The sequence below is a fragment of the Girardinichthys multiradiatus genome, chromosome 14 (assembly GCF_021462225.1).
Source record: "Girardinichthys multiradiatus isolate DD_20200921_A chromosome 14, DD_fGirMul_XY1, whole genome shotgun sequence".
Classification (NCBI taxonomy): Eukaryota; Metazoa; Chordata; class Actinopteri; order Cyprinodontiformes; family Goodeidae; genus Girardinichthys; species Girardinichthys multiradiatus.
Window position 1 is genome coordinate 25,886,010 of NC_061807.1, and position 14,903 is coordinate 25,900,912.

Sequence of the window (14,903 nt, forward strand, 5' to 3'; positions counted from 1 at the left end):
CTTCTGAGAAGTTCTTTCAAGACGCTTTGGAAAACCATTTCAGGTGACCACCTCATGAAGGTCATGGAGAGAATACCTAGACAGTAATCAAAGCAATATTATGAATTTGTTTATTCAGTTTTGCTGCCTTTGGTAAGAATCCACATCGTAAATAGTCATAAAAATAAGGAGACCAAGTGAGAAAGTGTATCTAAAACGTTTGACCTGTAGTGTATGTCTAGTGTCAGTTTAAACAGTCAATCACAAAAAGGCAATTCTAACATAGATGGCAAAAAATACCTCAAGTGTTTGTGATAACTGGCACCGGGTCTTTTACATCCCAGTGGCAGAACATTGGCCCACTCTCCTTGGCAGAACTGTTTTTATCCACCCACAGTGGAAGGTTTGAGAGCATGAACAGCTTGTTTAAGGTCATGTCAGACCATCTCAATAAGATTTAGGCCTTGACATTGACTCCAAAATCTTTTGAAAGTAATTTATGAAGTAAAGCAGATAAAGTTATGGTCAGATAAAAATGTATTGAATCATTCAGTTCTTGTTACTATACACACACGGAAATCACTTTCTGAATAATTCAGGAATGAGAAAACTCCCATAGTTTCAAAGAACTACAGGTAAAGCTATTCAAATTATTAGGAAAAATACCATTAATATTTTTCTTATAGTGCTGTTAAAATGTTACGCTGGAAATTCTTTCTGTAAACCAAATTCCTGCACTCCAAAAAACAACAAAACATGAATGTTATGTTGTTCTTTAACTGGAGCCATAGTCCTTTATAATGAAAGCTCCCCCTGTGGATCTGCCTCAAGAGAAATAACCAACAAAAATATCTTTACTATTAAGGTTTAGTATAAAACCCTGAGTTACAAACTAATAACTGATCAGTCTCCACATTTAAAATAGGACGAAGCAGCAAAATTCTGTCACAGCAGAAAGTCTGGACAAATGTACCAGTAGTATTCGTCATAATACTCCTTTTAGCTTCCACGGTGGGATCTGTTACTCCACGATCCTTCCGTGGCGCACAGAAAAGGCGATGAGTCTGTGGTAGGCTGAGATGAGGAGGATCACGCCCACTACCACCATGCCGCAGATGAGGCTGAAGGCCCAGCGAGGTCCCAGGAGGGTGTAGACGTGGGAGACGAAGACGGGGCCCAGAGTTCGTGCCCCACTTCCAGAGGCAGTCAGCCAGCCCATGTATACACCCTTAAGACATCAAAACACACCTAAAGCTCATTTAAAAGGCATCGTAATTACTTTTACTTATCTGCGATACTCCTAAACTACTTACCTGAGGTTTTGGTCCGAGGATTTTGGAGTAAAGGGTGTAGGACATGACGTTACAGGCTGGGTAACCCACACCAATGAGGAAGTCTGAGGAGATGTACTGAGCGAGGTATATGGCAGGGGTGTACTGACACCAGGTCTGCTCGTAAGGGCAGCCTGTAGGCTCCACGGTGCCATTGGAAAATAACGTGCCCTGACTGGCCAAAGAGTTGTTTTTCAAGTCTGTATTTTGGTGAAAGAAAGAAAAACTTAAGTTCAAATACAGATTTCTTCCCTGAAGTTTTCACGTAATCGTTGTTCTCACAGATTACCTGCCCACTGGATTTTAGGGAAGTGATTTCCCCAGGGAAGCAGAACGATGAAGCCACAGAATATAATAAAAAAGCCTGCAAGCAACACGGGACGATCCCCAAACCTGGAAGGACATGAAGAAGCGTCTTCAAAACCCAAATTCAGAAAAGCCCAAATATATCTTCTGCTTAAACGTCAAGTATTTACTTCAAAGCGGCTGCTTTTACCACCAAAAAAACCAGGATCGACTGAAATCCGATGCCGACCATAATAATACCGTTGTACAGCACAGCTTCTTTCCTCGTCCAGGCGAACATGTCCATAGACAGAGGGGTGGCGATTCTGGACAGAAACAACGACATTTAGGACTTTACTCCAGCACAGCAGGTGTGTGTATGTTTCCTTACAACTTTACAACCTCGGCAGTGTTTTGGTGCAATACCTACGTTTCAAACACAGCGAAGATGAACATGACGATGAAGAACAAAACGTTGGAGGTCACGACGGCCACCTGGTCCATTGTTTCCACACATTCATCGAGGACATCAACTCTCTCTGGAGAAAATATCCGATAATTAAAAATAACAAGCTAAGGAGGCTACAATGCTGCAACAGAAACCTTTTAAACTTCTACGGATTCTTTTTTCTTAACTCTACGGGCTTGTGTCCCAATCTTTAGGTGAAACCTCATGTTTTAATTAAAGTATGAACCATTCAAAACCCTTACAGCTCAAGGCTGAGCTAATACAGCTGTTGTCTTGAAAAAAAACTAAAAGTTTTAGCAGGATGACCATTTTTGCGGCAATTGAAGACCAAAGGGACCATAAGAAACTATTTTGAGGAACTTTTTTCTCCTTTTTAGCCTGCTAAAATATGCTTAAAACATAAATGTATCGCAAGGCAAAACTTCAGTTAATTTGTTGACTTTGATGTTAACCTGTGGATCAAATTAAATCAACACTGAATGTGTGCTTTTAAAGTTTATTAAGTGATATTGCAGCACCTGTTAGTTATACCATGTGTGACTGTCTGTTGAAAGTGCGATTTTTCATTTTCTAGAAAATAAAATATAAAAATCAAATGTGTTTTTTTTGTCCAACATTATCTTTACCAAACATGGGTAAAGGCTAAATTAAAGTAAATTCAGTTTGTTTCCATACTTAAAGACAGTGTAGGAACCCTGACTGCTGACAGTCTAAGCTGCCAGTGTTTAAAAGCAACTTCAGGAAATTAACCAGGTTGGTTCCTAAGAAAAACCAATCAGCTCTTCCTGTTTTTTTCAGACCAACTCCAAAATATCCACTTTCAATTTAAGAACTCTTTAAAATGTTTCAGGTCAAACCTAAAACAACAAAATTAAAAACAAAAACACAGTCCATACCTTCTGAGGTGTAGTTGATAGATCTGATGTGCTTTCCATCTTCATTCACACAGTGTTCTCTGATGGCAGAAAAAATGTAAGAAATGTGAGCCTCAAGATAAATAATAAGACTACAACTTGTTTCTTTGCACATGAATATGTAAGTGTCAAAACACTGAAGTGGGTTTACTGTAAGCTTGTAGTTGTGTCAAGAAGTTAACATACATTTATTATTGCCATGAATGTCAATACTACTTCCCTATAAATATTAAGTTAAAATTCCCTCAGCCAGTTGTACCCGACCACAGATAAGCAGCTTCCGGTATAATTCTGGCTACTGTATTTCTGATCACTCTTTGCAGAACTGGTAGAGTTCATTTAAATCACTTGGTTTCCTTTCACCGATCTGATCTTCAAACAAAGTTTACAAATTTTCAGCATAGCTTAGGTCACAGCTTTCCAAAACTTACTGTTATTCTGCTTTAGCAAATCCAAAACCAGTTCTGATGTGTGTTTTGGGTCATTGTTCTATTGGGACATCCAGTTATGTCCAAGTTTCAACCATCCAGCTGTCATTGGAGGTAAATCTGAAGGATTTCTGGGTAGTCCTCTTATTATTCCATCCACTTTGTGCAATGCAGCAGTGGTCCTGGCAGCCCCACAGCATGATACTGCCACCACTGTGCTTGTCAACTAGTCCAACATTTGTTCTGGTATAAAACCCTCCCATCAACTCCTCCAGCCATACTTCTCATCACTGGAGCAAGACAGCAAAATCTTAGTCTCATCTGACCACAAAGCTTCTTTCCACATAACACTTGGCTCATGTGGAAATATAAATGCCTTATTATTAGTAGCTAAGACTAAGATATATTTGGGACTTTGCTGCTTATAGATTGATTTTAATTAGGAGTTTTAGTTATGCTTTTAATAGTTAGAAAAAACCTTAACAGTAGCCTCTAGTATTATAACATAATGAGTGTTTATTATTCAAGGTTAAAGCTTGCAGGTGTTTTCTGTCTGTATCGTGAGAAGCCAGCAGTGGATTAGGGAGGCATGCTACTCCTCTCCCTGAAGATTCCTGAAGACGTGTGGGAAACATTTCTTTAATTAAATGATTAAATGTATCTCTGTTTCTTTGATACTGTTGCCGGGGAGACATCCACAGACATAACATAGCTCCAGTCAGACAACACACAGACGGTTCCAGGTACCAGCGTAAGTGTGTGTCTCCCCCTCTGAATTCAGATTGCTTTTAATAAACTTGTGGAAACGTACAACTGATCTCTGACTGAGGATTGTCCTTTGGGGTGCCAAATAAAAAGAGTCGATGAGAGGTGAGGAGTAATGGAAGAATTAACAGATGGCCAGAGAAGTTTTCCTACCTCGACACTCACCCATGTGAGCAACTGCAAATTTTGGTTGAGAGTTGGGTTCTCTTCTGGAGAGTACCCACCCAGTCCTAGGCAACATTAAACTTGTTTCTCTGCAGACAGTGACAATGGTGTTGCAGCAGTTTCTTTAATCTGAGGGCAGATATAGAGCTAACATTTGAAATAAATTTAAAACTGAAAAAAAGGGATCTAGTGTGAACGCGTTTGTTCTCTCTCTCTCTGTTTCCCTGTGTGATAAAATGACGAGCAGGTTTTTTATTATTACCCAGTCACTAGCACCGGCACGAGAACCTGAAGAAGAGGAGGCCATGCTGAATAGAGCTGTGTGGTCGGATACTCCCGCTGCAGTGTGGCGGTTCTCCAGCTTTGCTTTGAGAGCAGGGGAGATGTCCAACACGGACTGCGCCATTTCATCAATATCATAGTTTTTCCACTGAAATTTGTGTCGTATGTTGAAATAAACATCTTTGATCAGTGAAACATGTTCTCTTTCACAACCAATCATAAACATAGAATATCAATAATGATTTAAAGACATTTGAGTTCCACAACCCTGTCATCTGCGCCAAACCAGGGCCAAAAGTTTGAAACTGGAAAAAAAAAAAAATTGAACGTGTTTAAAAAAAAAACCAAAAAAAACTTGATTTTGAAAAATAGTTTTAAACTAAAGTTTATGGCCTTAATATAGCACCGTGGGTAGTCTGGGTCCAGTGGTTGAATCTTGGACTAATGATCCCCAGGAAACCAGTTTCAATTTCAATTAACTATTTATTATTACCAGTTGTGCCAAACAGATGACAGTATGTTAGCTTCTGACCCACAAAAGAATCATCATTTTAGACTGAAGCGATTAGGTTTTTAAAAGATACGAAAGAACAGGCGTTCCCAGACAGACTGGAGTGAAACACATTTAACGGGGTTTCCTTCAATGCAAACAGATATGGGTGAAGATTTCTTGCATCTATGTCCACATAAGTCACATTAAATTTTTCTCCTGTTTCGAAACTCTTAATGCAGTCCATAGCTAGTCTTTTCTTGTGTTATGTATTAGTTGTAGCTAGTATCATATTTAATCATTCAAATTATGTTATATCTTTCTAACAATTTTACTTTAGGGATTGTTATTTGTTTATTCATCTCTTATTTATCTTTTTTTTTATATGAATCTAATTTATTTCGATCACCTTTTTGGCGTTCTTGAACAAGCTTTCAGAAATAACGTGACTACTGTTGTTCAATCGGACTTGGAAAGTAAAAGCTGAATTAAAGAACTGTGACCCTCGACATAAGCTGAGACAAGTGGAGCAAAGTTCATCGACCTTTAAATGGTTCACTGAAGCAAACAGTGATGTAATCTGAATTTGCTGCTCTCACATTTTGAAATAGCAAAACACACACATTAAATAAAGAGGCACGTTGTGTAATAGTGCACTGACTTGAGCACCAGCAGAACCAGCAGGATGTTGACGAGGCCAAACGCTGCAGCCAGTAAAGCCGGCGTGGTGTACATGTTGAGCAGCAGGTCAAGGAACTTCACCGTGACGCCGTTTTCTCCAATGAATGACAAGCATGCCTGCAGAGCTGAAACACACATATACAGACATGAACACGTCTTGGTCTTCCATCTTCAGAGTCATTCACCACACTGGGAAGTAGTTCCTATGAAGCACCTGGTCCAAGGATGAAGCCCAGAGCCTGACAGGCACTCATGTTTGCCATGGCTCCTGTCCTTTCTTTCAGAGATGTAGCTCCAGCAACATAGGACCTCACCACGGCAACATTACCTGAAGGGAACAAAACGTATGTTACTGTGGAGGACATGGAGCAGAGCCATCTGTATTTATCACAAGGTCAGCTCTTCAGCTTAAAATATGATCCAGAAGAACATATTCCAGCGACAGGACGCTACCTGCTCCGAAGCCAACAAATGCTCTGGACATGAGCATGTGGTACTTGTTATTGGTCTTTGGCAGGTACGCGTAGGCATAGTAGATATTAGCTGCCAGGTTGATGAAGATGGAGCACACCAGGGACTCCCTGCAGGGTCGGTGATTAGACCACAGGCCAAACAGAGGCGAGGCCACCATCTGGCCCAGACTGTAGGCTGCAACCATCCACCCCAGGAAGCTGGCGTCTGCGCTGCTGTCGACCTATGACACAGACGACCAGGTCCAGGGCACAGACGGATTTACTAAAAGACAAGGCAGTCTGACTCCATGTCAAGCAGGAAACGTAGAAGACATGCTGGAAAGGTTTAGGAGAAACTAATTTGCCAACTTTACTTTACCTTCAAATCTATACTGAATATAAAATAATGAAACTTTATCTGTTTTTGCACACCTTATTTTATGTTTCAAACATCCGAAATATGCTTCTTCTTGTCCAGAAATGATTTTCTAAAAATGTTTGTTACTTCTGACTGCATGACAGGTCAGATGGGTTTTACACAGGAAACGAACACCTTCTCTCAACTTTAACAAGAAACCACTTTGAAAGGGCGAAAAACTAAAAGTGATCCGTACCTTTTGCAAATAGGGCCACAGTGATGTGATGACGATGGTGAAACCTGAAAGACATGAAACACCGATGATCCACAAGCTGTCAACGAGGTCAAAGACATTTTGTTTTGCAAAAGGCGAACCTTTCAGTTAAGAATGTTAATTCAGAATACTCTGGCGTTAACTTTGAGTTTAACAGAAATCAGATAAAGGTAAGGGCGATAATCTGAGTTAAAAAACTCTATGCAAAACTACTACCTCCATTATGAAATGCGCAGCACATGTATCCGATTAAACGCGTTATACTCCTTAGAAAAAACAAAAAAATAACCCCACAAAACTGAATAGATTTTTTATTTAATCAACAATTTAAAGACTTCCTGAAAATTTTCCATTAAAAAATTTCTGTTTTATGACATTTTTTTTTTACTTTCTGGATGTTTGGGTACAAAACCTTTACCTTAAAGGTGCTTGTTCAGTAACCGGGTTGTATTATTAGTTTAATGTTTCCTGAATATTTGGCTTCTGGTTAGACAGTGTGATGAAGGGCTGCTACACTGGTGTTGTTTCTGGCATCTGAACAGACTAAGATCAGATCCACAACAAAATCTCTTATCAGAACTTCCTAAATCAAGTTGGATTCTTTAAAACACAGTTTTTGATCTATGATACCATAATTATTATTTTTTTAATTCTGTTTCAATGAAACAGGAGGCTCACGCCAAATGTAGATGCTGTGTTCATGTTCTTTTATTCATATTTACTGTATTTTTATTTTTTTACATTACATTTAGTTCACGTATAGTTTGGTTTGAGGGTAAAGTACTTTGGTCAAACTCAGCTATTTTTTGATTAATGATCTCTTGGGTAGTAAATGTATGTTATCCCTTTAAAAAGTAGTAACACCCGAACAAGATGTGCTTCTTCATTTCTACACTTAATATTCAGCATTTTTGCCACCTTACAGTGTTTTGACTTTACATGGATCTCTAAAACATTTTATTTCATCATAAAGTTGGTATGCAGGTAAAAAAGTGGAACCCATGCAGATTTATTACACACAGACTGATTTATATCAAGTATTATCTTTGTCAGTTTTCATGAATATCACTTACAGCTAATGCAAACCCAATTTTTTTTATTTTTAAGGAATTCAGAATATTACATAAGACTAAGAAAAATATATTTGTTAACAAATAACTCTCAGTCTAATGAAACATATCTCCATGCACCAAAGCTGCACAATCTATGTACTAGCAGCTGTCATCTCAGTATGAGAGATGGGCAATATTGCAGTCGCAAAGTACTACCATGACACAATATTTGGAAGGACATAAAATGTCCAGAGCCATTCATGCAAATTTTGCATGCAAATAAAATATTGTGCCACTGATGGAAAAGTTAAAAAGAGTCACAAAAAAGTGGATTAATTTTAATGTTATTGCAACATTGATCTATAATATCACAATTACATGATTTCCTGCCTCACCATATGTTGTACAGTGTATGCAACCAGCACTTAGATAGGCACCTTTCACACAAATAACTCTATTAATAGTGTTATGGCATATGCAATTATGAGGAAGACTGCTGCTTTGTCATCCGGCAGACAGTCACCCAGAAACCAAGTAGGGTCAAGAAGCTGGCTGTTCATAGAGTGCTGTATCTGAGCATGGCTGCTTAACAGAAAGTTAAGTGAAGGGAAAAGTGTGATCAAAAAAGGTGCATAAGCAACAGGGATAACTGCACATTTGACGGGATTGTGAAGCAAAGCCCTTTCAGTAATTTGGAGGAGATTAGCAAGGTGTCAACTGCAGCTGCACTCAGCTTTAAGAGCCAACCCACAGAGGCCTATCCAGAACATGGGCTCCAACTGCTGCTTTCCTTGTGTTAACACACACCTGAACCAGAGACGAGATCAGAAAAGTCTTACCTGGGCTAGTGAGAAAAAGGATGGGACTGTTGCTTAATGGTCCAACGTCCTCTTTTTATATAAAAATACATTTTGCACCTAATTTGCCACCAGCACACACTGCCAAACGTACCAATACCGGCTTTAATGACTATGGTATCGTTGTGCTTTATTGGACAGCAAACTTGCCAGAACTGAACCCCACAGGAAATCTATGGAGTACTGTAAAGAGCAAGATGAGAGACACCGTTGCAACAATGCAGATGAGCTGAAGGTCACCATTAAAGCAACCTGGGCTTCCTTAACACCTCAGTTTAGCCACAGGTTGATCTCCTTCGTGCCACAACGCATTGATGCACTAATGCATGCAAAAGGCGACCCAACGAAGTACTGACAGCATATACCGTACAGTACATAGACATACTTTTCAGTAGGGCCACATGTAGATATTAAAAATCCTTTGATTTATTGGTTTTATGAAATAATCTGATTATCTGAGGAACAGAATTTTAGTCATTATTAGTTTTAAGTCATAACCATCTAAAATAAGAGAATTTAACCCGTTCTCTGTTACCCTGTCCATAGATGAGATTCAGGTTTAAATTGAAAATTTTCAGGATTTTCTCATTTATTGAGATAATCCTGTACAGTTCTGCAAAAATATAAACGTCTCCTTCTTAACCTTCCATCACCGAGATTTATTTGATTATTTCTGGCAGACTTGTGACCTGTTTTCAGATCACTCAGCTTGTTGAACTGGACAGACAAGGTGTGCCTATAGGAAAAAGGGCCAAAAGTCCTCCTCACCTACACTGCTGAGGAACATGGTGAAGTACATGACCCGGATGGACCTCCACCGGCTTCTGTAGTCCTCGTCCTGGGAGTCATCACTGCTCACAAACAATAACAGTTCATGATTCAGCATCATTTCATAAAGCTTTAACACATTTAAGCGTTCACTGACTCTACTGAGTTGGCTTCATGTCTTCCTGTTTGGTAAAAATTCACCATCTGAACTCTGTACTCACCTGCTTGCATCGTCCCGGAGCAACGGAGTGGTGTCGTCTGGGTCAATAAGTGACATTTTGACTAATTCAGTAATCCGGAGAAAGTTCTGATGGTGTTTTAAATCGCCATGTAGACGAGGGTCAGTGAACTAGGCTGCCCACAACAGACTCCTGCTGTTCCGTAAAGCTCCAGGAAGGTAGCTACATTTGCAGACAGCCTTGCCCCCTCAAAATAACACTGCAAAAAAAGTCATTAATTAGTCTGGCAAATATTACACATAATGTTAAAAAGTGGCATTTCTAACCAATGTTAAGATCCATAAATTGCAGTAACAGAAAACCTGACAGAACTGGACTATGATACCAAGGCAGCTCATTTGGCACTTGTTCAATATATAAATAATAATATCCGGTTATATGTTTCAAAATAAGACACAGTACACAAACTAGGTTGGATTCAATTTCATATTTGGTCTTTATAAGCTATGCAAACAATTAATTATATAAAGAAACAAGTACACAAGTTGAACTGATTACACTTCTCTTTTTATTTTTAACCTTTAACAACTGCCTATTTTTATTTTGAAATCAACACGAGCTGACATCTGGGTCAGTTCCGCCTAAATCCGTTTAACCTGACGCAGTGGTCTCACGTGAGAACATGAACACAAACAGCGCTGTCTGAAAGGTTTGCGTCAGGATCTCATTATTTTACAGCATGAGTCTTGAAGAACTCGGTTGTATTACTGAGCCGAACAGTTTTAAATAAATATAAATGTTTATTTAGACTGCAGTTGTTCAAAATATTGTTTAAGAATCTTTGAAGTTATGTAATTTGGACATTAATCACTTATTGACGTTAAAGTAACCTAACCTTAATAACAATATTAGACCTATATTGAGCGGTGCGTAAAAATACATTTTTCTTCTCTTAATATTGATACTAACAAGATAATGACTGGTGTTAAAAGTGTAGTTTGTTGAAATAAAATTATGATCTCATTGGAAAATGTGTAAATGTGTGGAGAATAGTGAAACATGAAAAGGAATTACCTAAAAAAAATCTCTGATAAAGACCTTGAGTAAGTCTGGCAAAGTGTTGATTGGGATCATTTTCAAGGGGCCCAATTAAGCCCGGCTCCTTGGTAAGAAACATATGTAACCATAAATGCACCAGACACTGACACACACAGAGGGGAGACTTCTAATGTGTACACAAGCTTCTTTCATGTTTTTTTCCCATCTCTTGAGCCTGCTGTGCTTTTTGGAGGTCAAGTGAATAATCAGCAAACAACACATGGTACACTGCATTGTATCTACATATACAGGGGTTGGACAATGAAACTGAAACACCTGGTTTTAGACCACAATAATTTATTAGTATGGTTTAGGACCTCCTTTTGCGGCCAATACAGCGTCAATTCGTCTTGGGAATGACATATACAAGTCCTGCACAGTGGTCAGAGGGATTTTAAGCCATTCGTCTTGCAGGATAGTGGCCAGGTCACTACGTGATACTGGTGGAGGAAAACGTTTCCTGACTCGCTCCTCCAAAACACCCCAAAGTGGCTCAATAATATTTAGATCTGGTGACTGTGCAGGCCATGGGAGATGTTCAACTTCACTTTCATGTTCATCAAACCAATCTTTCACCAGTCTTGCTGTGTGTATTGGTGCATTGTCATCCTGATACACGGCACCGCCTTCAGGATACAATGTTTGAACCATTGGATGCACATGGTCCTCAAGAATGGTTCGGTAGTCCTTGGCAGTGACGCGCCCATCTAGCACAAGTATTGGGCCAAGGGAAAGCCATGATATATCAGCCCAAACCATCATTGATCCACCCCCACGCTTCACTCTGGGCATGCAACAGTCTGGGTGGTACGTTTCTTTGGGGCTTCTCCACACCGTAACTCTCCCAGATGTGGAGAAAACAGTAAAGGTGGACTCATCAGAGAACAATACATGTTTCACATTGTCCACAGCCCAAGATTTGCGCTCCTTGCACCATTGAAACCGACGTTTGGCATTGGCATGAGTGACCAAAGGTTTGGCTATAGCAGCCCGGCCGTGTATATTGACCCTGTGGAGCTCCTGATGGACAGTTCTGGTGGAAACAGGAGAGTTGAGGTGCACATTTAATTCTGCTGTGATTTGGGCAGCCGTGGTTTTATATTTTTTGGATACAATCCAGGTTAGCACCTGAACATCCCTTTCAGACAGCTTCCTCTTGCGTCCACAGTTAATCCTGTTGGATGTGGTTCGTCCTTCTTGGTGGTATGCTGACATTACCCTGGATACCGTGGCTTTTGATACATCACAAAGACTTGCTGTCTTGGTCACAGATGCGCCAGCAAGACGTGCATCAACAATTTGTCCTCTTTTGAACTCTGGTATGTCACCCATAATGTTGTGTGCATTTCAATATTTTGAGCAAAACTGTGCTCTTATCCTGCTAATTGAACCTTCACACTCTGCTCTTACTGGTGCAATGTGCAATCAATGAAGACTGGCTACCAGGCTGGTCCAATTTAGCCATGAAACCTCCCACACTAAAATGACAGGTGTTTCAGTTTCATTGTCCAACCCCTGTATATACTGTTAGAATTGGTTTCAAAAGCCTTGGGTTGTGATGAAGTGTAATTCAGAAGTTAGTTATTTTTGCACATTTTTGTCTTATTCTATATAATAATGGGTTTTGCATATAACATTATCTTTATCTGTCTGGTTACATATTTTTCACAAATCAGGTCAAACAGTTACTCAGTTCTTAAGTCGCCTTACTTCAGTAATTGTTTGGATGACTACTTTTTACTTCTATTTGAGTAAAAAAAAAATGAATTAGTGCAACTCTTACCTGAGTAAAATTTTTGGCTACTCTACCCACTACTTGCAATAATAAAGCCACAGTAATTTCCGGTTCGGGATTCAGAAATGTAGTCATCATAGTGTGTAAAGCCTGGTTGTTCTCTTATTGTTATTTTAATTTTTTTGTCTCAGGCAAAATACATGATTTATTGGTGCTTCTTGTCTTCTTGTTGAGCAGATCCAGGGGTTTTCCTTGTTATAATAAACCACCACAATTATGTGTAATTAAAAGAAAAGTTTGTAATCTTCTCAGCTTTTTATCTGCTTTTTCTTCCCTCTATCAGTAACTTGCTCTACCCCCATTATTTCTTCGTTAATGGTACATATTTTTGTAATTCTTTGAATAACTTTATTAACCTTCCTGTAAATCAGCTACTGTAACAGAAATAAACATATGTGGTCAGAACTGCATATATTCCCATTATGGGTATGGAAGTTATATTCATTTTGACCAAGTATGAAACCCCTGCTCCAGAATGTGCTAAAATCAACACCTCCAAGTAGGTGCGACTGCAAAAACTAATTTTTTTTTTTTTAAAATCAATTCATTAGAAAGAAATTAAACTGAACCCACAAGACACTAAGATCAAATTTTGCAAGGGCCAAGAAAACTATGTGCTAATATTTTAAACTAGTTGAGTTTTACTTTATACACAGCAAAAATAAGTACTGAATATGTCAATGCTTTTCTTATTAAATATAATTATTAAGGGGTCACTGACATGAAACTCACACCAGGTGTTGGTATACTATTCCATACTTACACACATTAAGTTATATGTAATAAAGTATAATGACAAAGGGGAATAAGTATTAGAAATGCTTACTGAAATGTATTAAAGAAGAAATATCTTGTTGTAAGCATAACTTTAAGATATCTGCTATGCAGAGAAATTGGTTGCATTCATTGCTCAGGTGTGATTTTGACCCATTCCAAAAATTCTTAAGCAGGCTTTAACAGGCTTTTCCTTCAGCAGTGGAGTCTTGTGCAGTGGACAAGCATAGATAACATGGCTGTTCAGGGCATTCCTTTTATTGTGGCCGAGTCTGACTTAAATGGACATAACATACAGTGGATTAAAGAAAGAAAATGTACAAAACAGGAGTTTTACATCAAATACTCATAATTATTTTATTCAAACAATCTGAAACCCCCCTTCTTTTCTCAGTGCTGGTCAAATTGGATGACAGATTTGACCCCTGGTGATGTGCTGTGGCAACAGCTCCACTGGTCTTTATTTAGTCCATAGTTGGCTTCTTGTTGCCAGTTTATCTGAAGTGTCCCACTTTGGTGGTCTCATTAAATTCCACAGTACTATTATTATTTTAGAGTTTCATTGATGTTCTTTATAGATTATTTGAGTAATTTTTATTAAGTTACCTGAATTTCCAGATGCTTATACAGCAATATTGTAGGAGCCTATAGCAAATTAAAAGATGACTGAATCTGATGACACCTTATTTACAAAAAAGTGTCCCTTAAAGTGTTGGTTGTAAGAAATCCTGTGATTGGTCAATACCTCCACTGTGGCATTGCCACAAAAAAAGGTGCTCTTTTTACATTCATTGATTACAGGTGAGGTTTCTCTGCTACGTGTTTAAAACCAAACTTTATTGAACTGCAGGAAATTTTTAACAAAGCAAGTGTGGTAAAAAATAAATGCAAAAACATCTAGGATAACCACTGCCTTGACAGGATTGTACCTGTTGGGGGTGTAGTTTCACAGGGTGACTGTGGCTCAGTAGGATGAGTAGTCGTCTTGCAATCAGAAGGTTGTGGGTTTAATTCCAGCTTCCTCCTGCCATATGTTGATGTGCCCCTGGGCAAGGCACTTAACCTCAAGTTGCCTACCGATCTGTGCATCGGTGTATGAATGTGTGTGCGTTAGTGAGTGCCATTGGGTGAATGTGGCACTAGTGTAAAGCGGTCTGTATATAAGTTCTGTCCATTTACAAGGTCTAGAGTACAGCTGGAGTCACTGCTTCAAGAGCAACCACACACAGACACATCCAAGAAATGGGCCACAACTGTTACATTCCTTGGCTAAACCACTCTTGAACCAGAGACAACAGAAGCTTCTTACCTAGGGGAAAGAGAAAAGGGACTGCACTGTATCAAAGTGGTCCAAATCCCCCCTTTCAAATGAAAGTAAATTGAAGAGGCACAGGTTCCAAGTTGTATGAGGTCCAGTGTGAAATTTAGACAGTAAGTGATGATTTGTCATCTATTGTTGTGTGTTCTGTCCAGGAAACTTTAGAGCACGTCACACTTCCTTCAGCTG

The 14,903-nt window shown here is 39.1% G+C and overlaps 1 protein-coding gene across 1 annotated transcript; it reads right to left on the minus strand.

Moving 5' to 3' along the window:
* Nucleotides 1-93: 93 nt before the first annotated feature.
* mfsd8 (major facilitator superfamily domain containing 8) lies at nt 94-10,130 on the minus strand. Its single transcript, XM_047385710.1, has 13 exons — nt 10,056-10,130; nt 9,772-9,988; nt 9,551-9,633; nt 6,856-6,899; nt 6,243-6,483; nt 6,004-6,117; nt 5,770-5,914; nt 2,961-3,019; nt 2,026-2,134; nt 1,787-1,921; nt 1,600-1,703; nt 1,293-1,510; nt 94-1,207 (listed from the first exon to the last, which is right to left on the minus strand). Exons 2-13 carry the CDS (start codon nt 9,825-9,827, stop codon nt 1,001-1,003), a joined length of 1,515 nt encoding a protein of 504 aa, XP_047241666.1. The 5' UTR covers nt 9,828-9,988; nt 10,056-10,130; the 3' UTR covers nt 94-1,000.
* Nucleotides 10,131-14,903: the final 4,773 nt, after the last annotated feature.